The following is a 15,929-nucleotide window of genomic DNA, read 5'->3' as shown; positions in this document are numbered from 1 at the left end:
CCGCCCGCTTCGCCGCGGAGGCACCGCCGCGGAGGCCGCCGCCGCAGAGGCCACCGCCGCGGAGGACGCCGCCGCCGCGGACGCTGCCACCGCCGCGAACGCCGCCACCGCCGCCCCTGACGCCGCGGCCGCGATCGCAGCCTCCGTCGCGCTCTCGCTCCCCAGCCGGGACCCGCACTCCCCTCCGACTCCGTGCCGCGCCTTGCTGCCTCCGCACGCCTCGCCACCCCGCCAGCCGTCCTCGCCGCCGCCCCTCCCTCCCACGGCCGTGCCGCCGCCGCCGGCGCCGCCGTCGCCGCCGCCGGAGCTGCCGGCCGTTGTCGCTTCCGCGATGGCGGCGGAGGGCGCAGCGGCGTGCGGAGTGTCTCTCGCAGCTCCGCCAGAGCGGCCGCCGCCGCCACCGCCGCCGTTGTGCGCGGCTGTGGTCGCGGCGGCACACAGCGGCGACCCTGCGCCGCGGGCGAGCCCGCCGGAGTCGCTCGAGGCTCTCGAGGCCGCGGAGCTCTACCGCACCGCGCGGGCGGCGGGGGAGGCTGGCTCCCCGCTTGTGCCTCTGGTGGTTGCGCTGCAGCGGCAGGTGGTGGCACTCGTCGCACACGGCGGCGAGCGCGACCGCCAGATCGCCGCCATGGGCGATCGGCTGGAGAAGCTAGAGACGGCTCTGCTCGTCGCGAACGCCAGGCTTGCGGCTGCCGACGCCGACGCCGCCGCCGACGCCGACGCCGCCGACGCCGACGCCGCCGACGCCGCGCTATCGGGCGGTGGCGCTGGCAAGGCGAGGGTGGCGGCGCAGACAGGCCCCGAGCCCTCACGCGTGCAAGAAGAGGACGTGGCGCTGGAGGCCGCCTCGCGGGTGCGGGAGGACGGCTCGCCCCGGGAGCCGATCTCGGCCGAAATTGCGGGACTGCGTTCGGCCCTCGGTGGGGTGGCTGGTGAGGTGGCTGCGGAGGAGGGGGCGGCCGGTTCGTGGACCGGCGCCGGTTTCGGCCGCGGCTCCTTCGACCGCTGCGGCGGCGGCGGCGGCGGCGAGCTCTCCGGCTCATGCGGCGGCCTGCCCGGGAGTGGGCGCGACGCTGGGGACGAAGGGGCCCTGAGCGGAGGCTACTTCGGCGCCAGACACCCGTTGCGAGAGGGGGTTGGGTGGGCGCGGGCAAGGGGGGTGCCACCCGTCCGCGCCTGCGCCTAGGCGACGACATGTACGCGGAGATCCCTCGGATCGTGTTCGAGGCGCGGGAGGGACGATCCTACGCCCCCGTCCACCCCGGCACTCCCAACCCCGGCACTCCCAACCGCGACTGACGGCGTCCTCACGCCGCACCAGGAGCTCAGCGACGACCATTCCGACGACGACGACGACGACGACACCACAGAGGGTTCTGTGGCTGTGGGCATGCACGGCGGTGACGCAGAGGCGGCGTCGGCGATGACAGCAAGCGACGGGGCGGGTCGCGACAGCGACGCGGGCGACGCTCCAACCTTTGCTGACGGCGCAGAGGAGGAGATCCAGCCGTAGGTAGGCTCGTGGCTCGGCTGGGCGACGGCTAGCACCACACTCCTCTCCTTAAAATCCAGCCCACTACTTCTCTTCCACCTGGTGGTGCGATGGGCTCCCTCCCGCGGGCTGTCAGCGCGCTGTAGCATCAGGTGCAAAAGGAAAGAGTGGGCTGGAAAAAAACACGGAATTATGTATGTAAAAGAGGAATGGCCAATGCAGTGGTCGAGAGGACAGGCAGGGGAGGGTACAAGTTGACCACTCTAAAAACTCTCCCTCTTGCGGACCCTAAGCCTTCGCTTGCCGGAGAAGGTGGTGGCTATGACTTTGGACCTTTGCGAGATGTGGCGAGCGAGCGGACGGAGCAAGAGCGCTGAGCAAGAGCGGTGTAGGCGCGTCCACGCGGCGCAGCGGCTCTCCCGCGACCACAGCCCCTCCCGGCGGCGCGCGCAGCGCGCGGGGCGTTTTTTACATGCAAACGGGACGGCCTGCGCAGCCTCTATCCCATCTCGTCTCAGAGTTTGACCGTGTGATTGTGGACGCGCCCGCCGATGGCGGGAGCCGCTTGATATTCCTGTGGATTCCCGCGTTCCAGCGGCAAGCGCGCGTTTCTCGCGTTGACGGCCAGCTTTCGGCGGTTCGGCGGTTCTACCGGCCATGCTTGCATCGCTGCGCCGGCTTGGCGCGTGCCAGATCCGCGCCACCAAGCTCGCCACTCCACCATGCGGAGCACACTCGACGGTTGGCGTGCCGCTGGCTCCTAGGTGGCTCAGCCTTGCCTCTCAGCTCCACTCGGGGCGGAGACCCAATCCGAGCCGCGTGCCACTCATGAACGAGCTCCGGAGTGTGCGGGAGGTGCTCGACGTGCACGAGAGGTGTGCAGCAATAATGCGGCCAATCGATGTGAGCGCTTGCTGGAACTCGCTCGGCAAGCTCGTGCGTAGAGACCCACGAGAGCGCGCTTGGCTCCGTGACGAACTGCGTAGGCGGCCTCAGACGCTTCAGCCACTCCTCGACTCGGCACTTGAAGTGCTGCCACGTGCAACGGCACAACCAGTTGCCAACGTCGCGCATGGGCTAGCGGTGGTGGGTGACAGGGTGGGGTTTCACGCGAACCCTGAGGTGTGGCGTACGCTGGCCAAGGAGGCGGCGCCGCGGCTGTGCGAGTTCACGCCGCAGAACCTCTCCAACACGGTTTGGGCGTTTGCGACGGCTGGCGTGCCGGCGCCTACGCTGTTTGCGGCGGTGGCCAAGGAGGCGGTGCCGCGGCTGCGCGACTTCACGCCGCAGGCGCTCGCCAACACGGTTTGGGCGTTTGCGACGGCTGGCGTGCCGGCGCCTACGCTGTTTGCGGCGATGGCGAAGGAGGCGGCGCCGCGGCTGCACGACTTCAAGCCGCAGAACCTCTCCAACACGGTTTGGGCGTTTGCGACGGCTGGCGTGCCGGCGCCTACGCTGTTTGCGGCGATGGCGAAGGAGGCGGCGCCGCGGCTGCGCGACTTCACGCAGCAGAACCTCGCCAACACGGCGTGGGCGTTTGCGACGGCTGGCGTGCCGGCGCCTACGCTGTTTGCGGCGGTGGCCAAGGAGGCGGCGCCGCGGCTGCACGACTTCAAGCCGCAGAACCTCTCCAACACGGTTTGGGCGTTTGCGACGGCTGGCGTGCCGGCGCCTACGCTGTTTGCGGCGATGGCGAAGGAGGCGGCGCCGCGGCTGCACGACTTCAAGCCGCAGAACCTCGCCAACACGGCGTGGGCGTTTGCGACGGCTGGCGTGCCGGCGCCTACGCTGTTTGCGGCGATGGCGAAGGAGGCGGTGCCGCGGCTGCGCGACTTCACGCCGCAGGCGCTCGCCAACACGGTTTGGGCGTTTGCGACGGCTGGCGTGCCGGCGCCTACGCTGTTTGCGGCGATGGCCAAGGAGGCGGCGCCGCGGCTGGGGGAGTTCAACACGCAAGATCTCGCCACCACGGCGTGGGCGTTCGCCGTTGCCGACGTGCTGGCGCCGCAGCTCTTTGGCCCTGCGTTTGCCGCACGCTGCGAAGCTCTCCCTCTTGACCACGAAGGTCTGAGTCAGTTGCACCAGTGGCAGCTCTGGCTCGCCGAGCGTGGCCTCGCCCCCCCGCTCTCGGCGCCGTTCTCGGACCGCTGCCGCAATGCATTCGTGTCAGGAGGGGTGCACGTATCGAAGCTGCAGCGGGAGGTTGTCTCCAGCCTCTCCCGGCTCGGATTCTCGGCGGAAGAGGAGGTGCTAACCGAGGCTGGCTACTCGCTCGACGCCGTCATCGAGCACGGCGGCGCTCGCATCGCCGTCGAGGTGGATGGGCCCTCCCACTTCATCGGCCAGGAGCCCAGCGGCGCGACGCTCCTGAAACGGCGGCAGCTGCGCAGCTTCGGCTGGCCCCTTCTCTCGGTGCCATATTGGGAGTGGACTGCGCTGGGCGGGAGCCCGGAGCGCCAAGGTGCTTACCTGCAAGATGCGCTGGCTCGTGAGGCGCTTCCAGCAGCACAGTCCGGTAGCGCGCCACCCACATCTTCAGCCTCAGAGCCTGCAGGTGAGTTGTGCGCTCTCACCGTCCCTCAGCTCAAGGAGCGGCTCCGTGAGAAGGGCCTCCGCGTCTCCGGCCGCAAGGCCGAGCTCATTGATCGCTTGCTGGTATGCTCCGCAAGGGACTGCAGCTCTTGTTGAGCCTATTGTGTAGAGTTGTAGGCTAGAGACACACACATTGTACAGCATGTGTGTGTGTAGCTGTACCTGTAGGACCATACGTGGGAGAGACGGCGCAGAGGGGGGTTGGGCGCGCCTTGTTTCTTTTTTGGCAAGGCCCGGTGCAGGCGCGCGCCGCCGCCTTCCTCACACCGCCGAGCCTCCACACCTCACACCACTCGCGCAGGCCGCAGTGCGCAGAGCTTTCGCGCGCCGCGGCACCCCCTTGCCCCTCCCCGGCAGCCAACTCTTTTCTTGCGACGTTGCTCTAGCTAAAAGGGCGTGACCACACCTGCGTCACCACCGGCCGGTATGCCCCTCGCCGGCGGCGCGCGGTAGTGCCGTTCCATAAAGCGGGCGAGCATGCGAGCGGTGGGTGCGGGTCGCTCGTACGCCAGGCAAGCGCGGCTGCCCAGCACAATCGCGGAGCACTCTCGCGCGGGCAAACGCGCGCGTGAGAGCAATTCCTCGGCCTTCGTCGTCGCGTTCTCCAGGCCTCCATAGTCGCCGCGCAGCAGCTGGAGCGGCACGTCTAGCGAGTCGAACACGTCGGTGCGCTCGTCCCGCCACGCGCCGCCGGGAGGGATGGAGCCGCAGAGGTACGAGAAGGTCGAGAAGCGGCTCCGCGCATCGAGCGCCGGCGATGCACTGATTCACCCACTCGGCGCCGACGTCGGACTCGGAGGCGAAGAGCGACCGCTCGGTGAACTCGCGGATCCGCGCGCCGGGAGGAGATCCTCCTCGGAGCCTCCGGAAGAAGAGGTTTCCGGCGGGCGAGCAGGAGGCCGCCCAGAGGAGCCGCTGCGTCCTTCGAGAGAACTTTCGCGAGTCGGCTCCCTTGGAGAAGAAGCGGAGCGGCGGCGGCGACAGCAGCGAGACGCCGGCCACGGCTTCGCGCCCCGATCGCCGCCACACCTCGAGGGCGCACGGAAGCAGCCCGCCCTGCACAACGAGCACGCTCGGCGTCTTAACATGCTCGCGCAAGTAGTCGTCGAGCTGAGCCGCCCACACCTCTGGTGAGTAGAATCGGCGCGGCTTGGGGCTCGCGTCGCCCGTTCCGAGCAGGTCGTACGAATGCATCGCTGCCGGAGAACCGAGGGCGTGCCACTCCTGGTGCAGCCGGTTGTAGAAGGCGCGGTCGATACCAACCCCGACCGGAGGCAAGAGCACCAGAGGAGGCACCGGAGCGCCGTGACCCGCCGGCTGGACCTGCGCGCTGAAGAACTCGCGGCCGCGGTGGACCACACGCCTCGTGCTGTAAGGCGGGACGGCGGTGCTGCTGTGCGCTAAAGACAGGGCAGTAGGCGCGGTGGAGGTCAGCGCGGTGAGCATGTACGTATGGTGGCCAGTCTCCGACTAGGTCTCGAGCTGGCGAGGTACTACCGCGACTACCAGCCGGCTGTGGCACAGCTGACAGAGGGCGCCCGCGTTCCGGCTGCGCTTCACGTTCACGAGATATCCCGAGATCACACGAGATGATCCGAGATTACCCGAGATCACACGAGATGATCCGAGATTGTCCCGAGCATAGGCTCGTACCGCGACGACGACGAGCCCTGGATCGCGATCAACCCGTCCATACAGCGCCGCTCGCGGGAGATGGTCGCTGGGTGGGAGACATGGCTCTCGGTGCCCGGCTATGCGGCTAGCGTCGAGCGGCCCGCCGCGGTCGACGTGCGGTACGAGCGGCTCGACGGCACCGCAGTCGAGCGGCGGCTGCGCGGCTTCGAGGCGCGAGTCTTCCAGCACGAGCTCGACCACCTCGACGGCATCCTGTTTACGGACAAGTGCGCCCGCTGCCTCCACCGCCGCCGCGGCCTCCCCTTGTCACCGCGCCGCCCTAGTGGGCGGGAAAAGCTCACCCGCTACTTCCTATAAGCTGCGAGGAAGTGCAACCCTGGACAGAAGGAGACGCTTCGAGCGAGTCATCATTGACATTGCTCATGCAGATACTTAGTCTCGGAGACGAGTCGGAGCTGGGCGCGGACGAGCTCTGCAGGCACTGGTGTTAGCACTCGGCCAACTGTTGCCGGCTCATCTCTCCTCATCTCGGCTCATCTCGGCTCATTTCATCTCGGCTGATCTCATCTCATCGCGGCTCATCTCATCTCATCTCAATCTCGGCTGATCTCATCTCGGCTCGGCTCGTCTCGGCTCATCTCGGTTTCTCTTGGCAGTGCGCGCCAGTCCCGTGCCCAGTGTTGTGCGAGGGAGTTTTGTTGTAAAATTCTCTCGGCTCATCTCGGCTCATCTCGGCTCATCTCGGCTCATCTCGGCTGGTCAGACCCAATGGAGGAGGAATTCCCCGGCGGCGCGGCGCCGGCGGAGGGGGAGGAGGGCGGCCGCTCTTGCTCGTCGAATGGACCTGGACGTGCCCCATATTGGGGGCCCGCCGGCATTACCCCGCCCGAGACGCCGGTCTCGGGCGCTGCCGGCGCGCCCCACCCTTTCATCCTTTTAGATGAGGCCACGGGTTCTAAGGCGGGCGAGGCGGCTACTGAGGCGTTGGCGGAGGCGGCGGTCGACGCCGTCTACGGGGCGCTCGTAGCGGCGACGCTCGAGGAGTGGGCGGGCGCGAGCACGGACAACCCCGTCTCCGCGGCGGACGCTCGAGGCCCAGGCCTCGAGTGTCAGCAGTGCTTTGGGAGCTTTTACGACGAGTTTGGCGTGGAGCCGTGGCTGTGGCGCCGGGCGTTGCGTGAGGGCTGGTCGGAGCTGGGGGGCTGGTCGAGAGAGGAGATGGAGGCGGCGGAGAAGGAGATCTGGCGCGGCGAGAGTTCTGAGATCTCTCAGCTAGGCGAGTGGGTCTGCGATGCTTGCCTGGAGGGCTATTTGGGGGGGGGCTTCGGCGACTACTCGGAGCTGCGCAGCGGCTACGTTGCGCCGTATCCGAGTAACCCCTGGATAGGTCGCTCGCGCGACCTCTCCTGGAAGCTGGATGCGCAAGGGGCCCATAGGGGTCACGCGGAGGGAGGCGCTGTTAGCGGCGGAGGAGGCGAAGGCGGCCGCGCGGGCGGCGGAGAAGGCGGCGCGGGCAGCGGAGGGGGGGAAGGGCGGCGGCAGCGGGCGGCAGTCCCGCGAGGCACGCCGGCGGAAGGGTTCGTCTTCGCGGGGCGGGGTGCGCACTGCGCGCCGCGAGGATGAGGAGCCTGAGCCAGGGGAGGGTTGGGAAGGGGGGGCGAGGCCGGAGGAGTATGACGGCCTCTTCGACGGCCCATTAGGGGCCGTTGTCTGCTGTGCCTTTTGTGGTGCTAGTTCGTGCCAGTCTGCTGTGAGAGGGGCTTGGGTTAGAATTCTTTTGGCCAGAGCGCCCTATCTCTTCATCCGCGCTTAGCCACACAACCATGTCTTTCCAGCGCGGCCGCAAGGGCTGGCGGACCGGCAGCCCGGAGCGCCTCTCGATGTTCATCGAGGCGGACTCCATGGCGCAGCGCGGCTGGGCGCTTGGCGGGAGAGGAGCGCAGGCTGCTCCTGCTCCCGCGCCCGAGCCGCCGCACGCGGCGCCCTCCCTACCGGCGGCTGCGCTCGGCTTCGCGGTGCCTCCGTGGTGCGTTGTGCCGGCGCAGCCATGCGCTGCGCGGCTCCTGGTCACCAGCGGAGGCGTGGCGCGCATCGACCGGCAGGGCCGCCCAGAGACGCTGCAGATAGGCATGACGAGAGCCGTCGTCGCCGGCCGCTCTCCGGACGCCGATGTGGTGCTCGAGCACCCGTCGGCGTCGCGGCGGCATGCGGCTGTGCTGCACCACGCGTCCGGCGCGGTCTACCTCGTCGACCTCGGCTCTGCCCACGGCACGTTTCTCGCAGGCACACGGCTGCCGCCGCACGAGCCAACCGTGTGGGCGGACGGCACCGCGGCTCGCTTCGGCGCGGCGCAGACGCAGCACATCCTGCTCCGGCGGCGCGAGTCGTTGCCGCAGCCCGCCGCGCTTCGGCCGCCGCCGCAGCCACAACCTCCCTCCAAGGCGGCGTCGAGTGCGCCGGCACTTGCGCCGCCGCAGCCGGCGCCAGCACCGCCGCAGCCGGCGCCTGCGCCGCCGCAGCCGGCGCCTGCGCCGCCCGCGCGGCTGGGCTATGACGACGACGCGCCGCTGGGCGGGGCACCGCCGAACGGGACAGCGGCAGCCGCCGCACCGCAGAGACTCGTGAGTTACGACGACGACGACGACGACGACGACGACGACGTCTGCAGCGATGTCGATGGTGCTTCTGGCGGCGGCGACGACGCAGGAGGCGGGACTGGCAGCCTCAACAAGAGCACGCAAGTAGAGCGGGCCGTGCCGGCGCCGCCGCGACCGCCGCAGCCGCCGCAGCCGCCGCAGCCGCCGCCTCAGGCGCCGCCGCCGCCGCCGCCGTTGCCACCGCGACCGCAGCCCCCGCCGCCGCCTCCGCCCGCGCTGCTTGGGGAGGACGACCCGGCGTTGGCCGCCCTCGTCGACGCGAATACGCAGCGGAACAGGCATGTGCCCGTGGTGCCAGAGGGCGGCGGTGCGGCCGGGCGAGGCCGGGGCCCGGAGAGGGTCTGGGAGGCCGCCCCACGCCGCGTGCGCTTCGACTCGGCGCCGCCCTCTGTGCGCTTCTTCGAGCCGCCCGCCGCCGAGCCGCTTCCGGACCCGGAGGCCCCGCCGGGCGCCGCCCTCGCCCCGGCAGATCATGGCTGGCGACCCGCCGCAGTCGTCGCGGCCGCCACAGCCACGCCCGCCCCTCGTCCGAGCACAGCTGGCCCGCTGGCGAGGCCTACGGAGGTCGTCGTGACGGTGCGGCGGAGTGCGGCGGCGGCGCCGCCGCAGGGAGTGGGCCAGTTCGGCGGCGTGGAGTCGACCGTCCTCCCGCACCCGCCTCCCTCTGCCGCCGCAGCACCGCACACCGCGCCACCGCCGCCGGCCTTGGCGCCCGCTGGCCCGCTCGCCGCGACAATCCAGGGACGCCTCGCCTCGCTGTACAAAGGGCCGGCCGAGCCGTCGAGCCCCCGCCTCTTTCCCAAGGAGCGCGAGGGCTCCTTCCTGCGAGGCGCCGGCCGCGCGAGCGCCGCCCCCGACGCCGTGCGACTCTCGCTCTCCAGCCATTGCGGACACACCGCGGCGGGCAGCGTGCTCTCCGACGGGGCAAGCCTCCGCATCGATGACTCGAGCGGCGCCGGCCTGCTCGCGCTCCACTTTGAGAGCGCCGCCCGCAACCCGCTGGCGGACGGCCGGACGCCGGTGCGGTACCGTGCGGACGCCGGTGCGGCGCACGCCCGGCGCGTCGGGGCCGCCGTGGCCGCGTGGCGGCGCGGCTCGTCGGCCGCCGGCGACTTTCTGCTCTCGGTCGTCAACTTGCATGGGCGGCCGGTGCTTGTGTACGCGTCGCTGCTGCTGCGATCGGCGGGGGGCGGCGAGGAGGAGGAGGTGGTGCTCAGCCCGTGGGCCGAGCCCCTCCCGCCCGACGAGCAGCCGGCGCCACTCTCCGTCGAGAGCGGAGGTGCGCCGCGCGGCGCCAACTGCTTGCTCCTCGAGGCATACGAGGGCACTGCGCGCTGCGAGGCCGACGAGGCCGAGACGGCACCCATGGGAGAGAGCAACACTTTCCGGCGCGCTGCGGCGAGCGGGGTGGCGGTGGCAATGCCGCCCGCCGCGCGCGGCCCGTGTCTGCGCCTCGAAGCGTCTTTCCAGGAGGGCGAGGAGGAGCCTGGGGCGCCATTCTGCGTCCTGAGGCTGCCTCTCTCGCTCGCTGGTTGACGCTGCTGCGTTTTCAGATTATTGTGGTAAGATCTCAGTACAGAGTACCGCGAAGCGCCCAAAAACTTACTACCCTTGTAACCCTATCCGGCCACGGCCCGGCCTCGGGCTTTGAGCGAGCGCGTGACCCTTCTTGCTGCGTTCCACCCCAGTATAGGCGCGCTCTCTGCAGCCCCGAGAAACCGACGTTCACGTTATATGTACTGACGTAACGTACTCTAGCTTGCATGAGATTGCCCGATGCGGTGGCACCGGTTGAGCGCCTGCACAGCTGTCAGCTCCTTGCCTCGGACGTAGAATGGCTCCACACACACACACACACACACACACACACACACACACACACACACACACACACACACACACACACACACACACACACACACACACACATACACACACACACACCGCTCACCCACGCGCACTGGGCCTTGCACATTTAATGCCGTGGGGCTCCTGTCGTTAGACGTGGAGACGCGAGGGTCGCCCCCGGCTTGCCCCACCACCTCGTGTGTGTGGAGAAGTTTACCTTACCTTACCTTACCTGGCTCCATCAAGACGACGTGCGCCGCACCTCGTCCTTACGCACATCCTTAAGGACGACCTCCTATCGACCGGCTGCTGACGACACCGTCGATTCGCGTGGGCGTCAGGCAGCGGCTGAGGTTGGCCTCTCCACCCGGTCGCCACGCCATAACCTGCTGGATCTGAGCGAGTAGCCCGGCCCAGACAAGGGTTCCATCCGCCCCGAATGTCGCTTGGCGCGCTAGGGTGAACGTGGGCACGGGCGTGCCTAGCTGGCGCAGCTTGCGGTCAAGCGCGCGCACGTTGCGGAGGTCGCTCCGGTCATGTCGTCTCAACAGTACGAGGCCTAGTGTGGCTCGGAGGGTGGCGTGATATCACGGGGGAATTATGCGGCGCCAGAGGGGAGGAGTTGTGACGCACCGACGAGCGCGTTAGGCAGCACCGCGTTCTCGTCGCCTTCGTGGCCGGCGTGGTCAAGGTAGAGATTCACCTCATTGTTGATTACCTTTACATTGCTGCGCTTGAGCAGTGATTGCGCTCGCTCGACGCCCGCCTCCCGCAGTCGCTGCGTAAAGCTGTGCACGGCATCGATGAAAATGGCCGCCTGGGTTGCCCTCCATTTGCACTGTCGCGCCTGTAGGCGCGTCCCATTCCCAAACACGCGCAACCACTCGCCGGCGGATCTGACATGTTCGGCGTCACACCATTGGGGTGTGCGGCACATCTCGCAGCTGCCGGCCTCGACCTCCTCCGCACTACACTTGCGCCATTCCACCGGCATCGTCCACTGGACACCGCAGCCCGCCTGCAGTTGCCTGCACAACGCGCCGCCATCTCCCACCTCACACTTGCCCATGCACCTCGGGTTAGCCCCCGAAGGCAACGTAAGGGGCCCGCAGTTGCTGCACACGCGGCCTTCCGAGTTTGAGTCGATCACAGACATACACTGCACCGCGCTCCATACACGTTCCGCGTTGAAGAGCAGCGCGACGCCGCCCTTTGGGAACGCTAAAAACGGCAGCTTCTGGTGAAAGAGTGAGAATGCCGCACAGTTGTATCCGCAATCGTGCTCGAGCTGCAGGTCGACGAGGCGCTTGGCGGCCATTACACGGGCCCAGAACGGCGAGTGCGAAGAGATGACGTGGACCAGCAGTCCATCGCGACGGAAGGCATGGCGCAGCCCGGATTCGTTGGGGCCGCCCATGCAGCGCCAGACCTGTCTGGTATAGACCCGGCCGAGAACTCAGAGAGTTGCGCTTCAGCTGCTACACAGGCGCCAACCGCCCGCCGGCCCCCCCGCGCTGATGATGCAAGGCGTCGGTTGGTCGGGTAGGCATGGAGTTGGAGTGTTTACCGCAGCTGCGGGCATAACGCCAGCACAGCGAGGCGCCCACGTAGCCATCCGAAGTGGCGTCAGGTTCGCTCGACACAATGCGGAGCGGTTGGCGAGGCTAGTGGTGGCCATAGTCTGGTTGGTCCCCTAGGGGCTGAATGGGTCGGCGCGCGCGCATTCCGTCCGATAGTGTGGGTCACCGGTTAACGCAAAAAAAGCGCGCCCTCCTTCCCAAGCCGCGCCGGCCGCCGCGCGCGCCGATTCGGCGTCGGGCCAGAATCCAGGGCTGTGGCTGGGAGGGCGATGCGGTGCGTGGCGTGTTTTGTGTTCGAGTGGGCCCCCCCCGTGTGTGTGTGTGTGAAAGCGCCAGGATCTCAACTGCCATGTCGGCTGGTTGTAGGCTGGTGCTCTCGCCCCGCTGGCGGCGCGGACCGGTGCCGCGGCTCCGAGCCCTACGACAGGAGAAAAAAATGTCACAGCGACGCGGCTGAGGCGGCTTTGTCATCCTTTGCCTCCCTGTCTCTGGTCGAGCCCCCGCTTGGGGCTGCGACTGGCGCGCAGGCGGGCGGCAGCGCGATGGCCGGCGGCGATGGTGCTGCTGGCGAGCGCGCTGGCGGCGGCGGCGGTACGGACGCTGCCGAGGGTGCCGCGCGTGCCGCAGACGGGCATGCGATTGCCGCAAGCGGCCCCCGCGGCGGAGCTGGGAGTGGCTCCGCTGGCGAGGAGCACGGCGGCGGGGCCGCGGCTGGCGGCGAGGGCCGCGGCGGCGCGCGCCCCAAAGAGGCGGACAGCGGCGCCTGCAGTGCGCAGGCCGCGGAAGGCGGAACCGGAGGCGGCGCCCCGGGGCCTATATGGACCCCGTGGCGCCCGCGCTGCCGGCTAGCGGCGATGGGACGATTGCCGCCGCGGGGGGGGAGGAGGAGGTGGAGGGCGCCGCTGCCGCCGCCGAGGCGGGCCGCCGCGCTCCGAAGACCCTAATTGTTGCCGATCCTTCAGCGACGCGCCATACCGACACCGGGCACAGTTCGCAGCCACTTGCTGCGTCCGCCGGAGCTTCGGATTCTACTTACAGCGGCGCGGACGCGGAGGATGCGGTGGCAGGAGGGGGCTCTGGGGCGGCGGAGGCGAGCGCGGCGGCCACGGCCGAGGAGGACAAGCGCGTCCGGGCGCTGAGGATTGCCCTGCAGCACAGGACGCAGATGCCCGTGACGGACGAGGAGGCCCGGGCTATCCTCCAGGCGCGAGGGGGTCGCGAGACGCCCGTGACGGAGGAGGAGGCGCGGGTCATCCTTCGGGCGCGGGGGGACGTCGGGCACGGCAGGGCTACCTTTCAGGCGCGGGCGCGCGGGCGCGGTGGGCGCGCCACGGCATCGCCGGCGCTGGCGAGCAAGGGCGGCGAGAAGCTATCGCGGCGTGGGAAGAAGGCGGTGGCGAAGGAGGCGGGCGAGGTGGTATCACGCGAGGAAGGCGAGGCGATTTATCGCGCGACGCTCGAGTCGCTGTTGGCGTCCACCGGGTGGACGCCGCGCGCCGCGGAGGAGAGGGCGCGCGAGGAGCAGCGTGCGCATGTTCGGCAGATGCGCTGGGCAAGGGAGCACGGCCGGGGGGAGCCGGTCCGGTGCTTTGACGCGGAGGAGTACGACGAAGGCGACGACGCTTTCGACGCGCTCTTCGACGGGGGCTCGGGGTACGGGTGGGATTCCCCCTCGGGGGGCGGCGCTTTCTTCTAGGCGCCCGCCTTGACCCAACATAGAGGGCGTTGTGTCGCCTAGCTTTTGGGTAATATAAAGCGATCTCTTCACGCAAAAATGTCACCAAACTTCATGCAATGGTGGGCGAGCCAGCGCCGCTGCTCGGCCAGCGAGTCGTGCTCGGCGGGCTGTCTTCCCGTCCCGAGCTGAACGGGCAGCGGGGCGTGGCGCAGAGCTTCGAGGGCGGGCGGTACGCTGTGGCGCTCGAGGGCGGCGGCGAGAGCGTGCGCGTGCGGCCGGGTAATCTGTCGCCGGCTGCGGCGGAGCAGGCGTCGAGCGGTGTCGATGCGGTCATCGCAGCAGCGGAGAGTGGCGAGGAGGAGGCGGTGCTAGCGTGGCTCGACAGTGGCGGGCGGGCCGACACGACGTGCGAGGGAGGCGAGACTAGCGGCATCACGCTGCTGATGGGCGCCGCCCGCTACGGCCACGAGCGGGTGGTCGAGATGTTGCTGCAGCGTGGGGCTGACGTCAACCTGCAGGACAGCGACGGCGACATCGCGCTGATGTACGCCGCCGCCAGCGGCCACGAGCGGGTGGTCGACTTGCTGATACGGCACGGCGCGGAGGTCAGCCTGCAGAACAGCAAAGGCTTTACCGCGCTGGTGTACGCCGCCCGCCACGGCCACGAGCGGATGGTCGATTTGCTGATACGGCGCGGCGCGGAGATCAACCTGCTGAACAGCATCGGCGAAACCGCGCTCATGTACGCCGCCCTCTTCGACCACCCCGCCGTCGTGCGGCGCTTGCTGCGGGCGGGCGCAGACACCGCGGCGCGCAGTGTGCGCGGCAGCACGGCGCTGCAGATGGCCAAGGAGAAGGGTCACGCCGAGTGCGTCGAGGCATTCAGGCAGCACGTCAAGGAGGCGGTCGTGGCGGGACGGCCCACTGCGGCGGCAGTCGGCGGCAGAGGCGCAGGCGGCGCTTCCTCCGGCGGCGCTTCCTCGGCTGGATCGAGAGTCGCGAAGACGCCATCTCCAGCGGTGGCGGGGCGGGCGTCGAGCGGTGGCGTGGCAGTCTCCGACGAGGTCATCGCAGCGGCTGAGAGAGGCGAGGATGCGGCGGTGCTGGCGTGGCTCGAGGGCGGCGGGCGGGCCGACGCGACGTGCGAGAGAGGCGGCGTGAGCGGCATCACGCTGCTGATGGGCGCCGCCATCTACGGCCACGAGCGGGTGGTCGAGCTGCTGCTGCAGCACGGCGCGGGGATCAACCTGCAGAGCAGCGAGGGCGACACCGCGCTGATGTACGCCGCCTTGGAGGGCCACGAGCGGTTGGTCGAGCTGCTGCTGCAGGGCGGCGCGGAGATCAACCTGCAGAACAGCAACGGCGACACCGCGCTGATGCTAGCCGCCGCCAAAGGCCACGAGCGGGTGGTCGACTTGCTGATTCGGCACGGCGCGGAGGTCAGCTTGCAGGACAGCAACGGCTCCACCGCGCTGATGTGCGCCGCCCTCTACGGCCACGAGCGAGTAGTTGACTTGCTGTTGCAGCACGGCGCTGAGATCAACCTGCAGAACAGCGAGGGCGACACCGCGCTGATGGACGCCGCCGCCAAAGGCCACGAGCAGGTGGTCGAGCTGCTGCTTCGGCACGGCGCAGCGGTTGATTTGCAGGACAGCGACGGCTACAACGCGCTGATGGGCGCCGCCTTCCACAACCACCCCGCCGTCGTGCGGCGCTTGCTGCGGGCGGGCGCAGACGCGACGGCGCGCAATGCGAGCGGCAAGACGGCGCTGCACCTGGCCAAGGAGGAGGGCCACGCCGAGTGCGTGCGCGCCCTCGAGGAGCACTCGTCGACCGCAGCAGAGGCGGAGAGGGAGACGACGGTCGCAGAATCAGCCGAACAGGCCGCGGCGGCCGCACGCGAGGCGGCCGCGGCTGCGGAGGCGGCGGAGGCGCGCGATGCAGCCGAGGCGGCGCTGCGCGAGGTGCTTGAGGCGTGCGAGCGAGGCGACGCCGATCTCGAGGCGTTCAGGGCTGCGATCGGCTCGGAGGCGCTGCAGGCGGCGCGGCGGTTGCGCGACGAGCTGGCGGAGCGAAAGGCCCGCGAGGCCAGGGCGCTGAAGCGGCAGCGGCAGAAGGAGGAGAAGGCGGCGGCAGCGGCAGCGCGGGCGGCGGAGCGGGCGGCGGAGCAGGCGGAGGAGGCGCGGGCGGCTGAGGAGGCGCGAGTGGCGGAGGAAGCGGATCGGGTGGTAGCAGAGGCTGCGGCGGCGCGGGCGGCGGAGGAGGCGGAGGCGGCGTCGCGCGCAAGGGAGGAGGCAGAGGCGAGGGCGAGGGAGGAGGCGGCAAGGGAGAGGGAGGAGGCGGCAAGGGAGAGGGAGGAGGCGAGGATGAGGGCGGAAGCGGCGGCGGAGGCGGAGGCGGAGGCGGCGGCTGTAGAGGCGGCGGTGGCGGCGATGGCGGCGGCGGCA

The 15,929-nt window shown here is 69.7% G+C and overlaps 6 protein-coding genes across 6 annotated transcripts in view; 5 read left to right on the top strand and 1 right to left on the bottom strand.

Moving 5' to 3' along the window:
- Positions 1-2,149: 2,149 nt before the first annotated feature.
- EMIHUDRAFT_237827 (hypothetical protein) lies at positions 2,150-4,180 on the top strand (the record flags this gene model as incomplete). Its single annotated transcript, XM_005777764.1, has 3 exons — positions 2,150-2,233; positions 3,578-3,904; positions 4,076-4,180. 3 exons carry the CDS (start codon positions 2,150-2,152, stop codon positions 4,178-4,180), a joined length of 516 nt encoding a protein of 171 aa, XP_005777821.1.
- Positions 4,181-4,470: 290 nt separating this feature from the next.
- Positions 4,471-5,530, bottom strand: EMIHUDRAFT_237826 (hypothetical protein; the record flags this gene model as incomplete). The annotated part of the gene is made up of 2 exons (XM_005777763.1): positions 4,471-4,819; positions 4,848-5,530. 2 exons carry the CDS (start codon positions 5,528-5,530, stop codon positions 4,471-4,473), a joined length of 1,032 nt encoding a protein of 343 aa, XP_005777820.1.
- A 267-nt stretch (positions 5,531-5,797) lies between these two features.
- EMIHUDRAFT_237825 (hypothetical protein) lies at positions 5,798-7,473 on the top strand (the record flags this gene model as incomplete). The annotated part of the gene is made up of 4 exons (XM_005777762.1): positions 5,798-5,985; positions 6,148-6,223; positions 6,665-7,075; positions 7,420-7,473. 4 exons carry the CDS (start codon positions 5,798-5,800, stop codon positions 7,471-7,473), a joined length of 729 nt encoding a protein of 242 aa, XP_005777819.1.
- Positions 7,474-7,542: 69 nt separating this feature from the next.
- EMIHUDRAFT_237824 (hypothetical protein) lies at positions 7,543-8,464 on the top strand (the record flags this gene model as incomplete). Its single annotated transcript, XM_005777761.1, has 3 exons — positions 7,543-8,170; positions 8,315-8,340; positions 8,426-8,464. The coding sequence occupies 3 exons, from the start codon at positions 7,543-7,545 to the stop codon at positions 8,462-8,464; spliced, it is 693 nt and encodes a 230-aa protein (XP_005777818.1).
- A 4,157-nt stretch (positions 8,465-12,621) lies between these two features.
- EMIHUDRAFT_237822 (hypothetical protein) lies at positions 12,622-13,500 on the top strand (the record flags this gene model as incomplete). Its single annotated transcript, XM_005777760.1, has 3 exons — positions 12,622-12,693; positions 12,802-13,053; positions 13,162-13,500. 3 exons carry the CDS (start codon positions 12,622-12,624, stop codon positions 13,498-13,500), a joined length of 663 nt encoding a protein of 220 aa, XP_005777817.1.
- Positions 13,501-13,578: 78 nt separating this feature from the next.
- The window catches only part of EMIHUDRAFT_237821 (hypothetical protein), a gene marked incomplete at both ends in the record, with an annotated part of 4,297 nt that continues 1,946 nt past the window's right edge, over positions 13,579-15,929 (top strand). The window contains one exon of the mRNA XM_005777759.1: positions 13,579-13,601. Within this exon, the coding sequence (XP_005777816.1) occupies positions 13,579-13,601 (23 nt within the window). The remainder of the gene's footprint in view (positions 13,602-15,929) is intronic.

Source organism: Emiliania huxleyi, assembly GCF_000372725.1.
Source record: "Emiliania huxleyi CCMP1516 unplaced genomic scaffold EMIHUscaffold_257, whole genome shotgun sequence".
Lineage (NCBI taxonomy): Eukaryota > Haptophyta > Isochrysidales > Noelaerhabdaceae > Emiliania > Emiliania huxleyi.
Note: the sequence above shows the minus strand (reverse complement) of the source record. Positions and strands in the feature narration are given on the sequence as shown.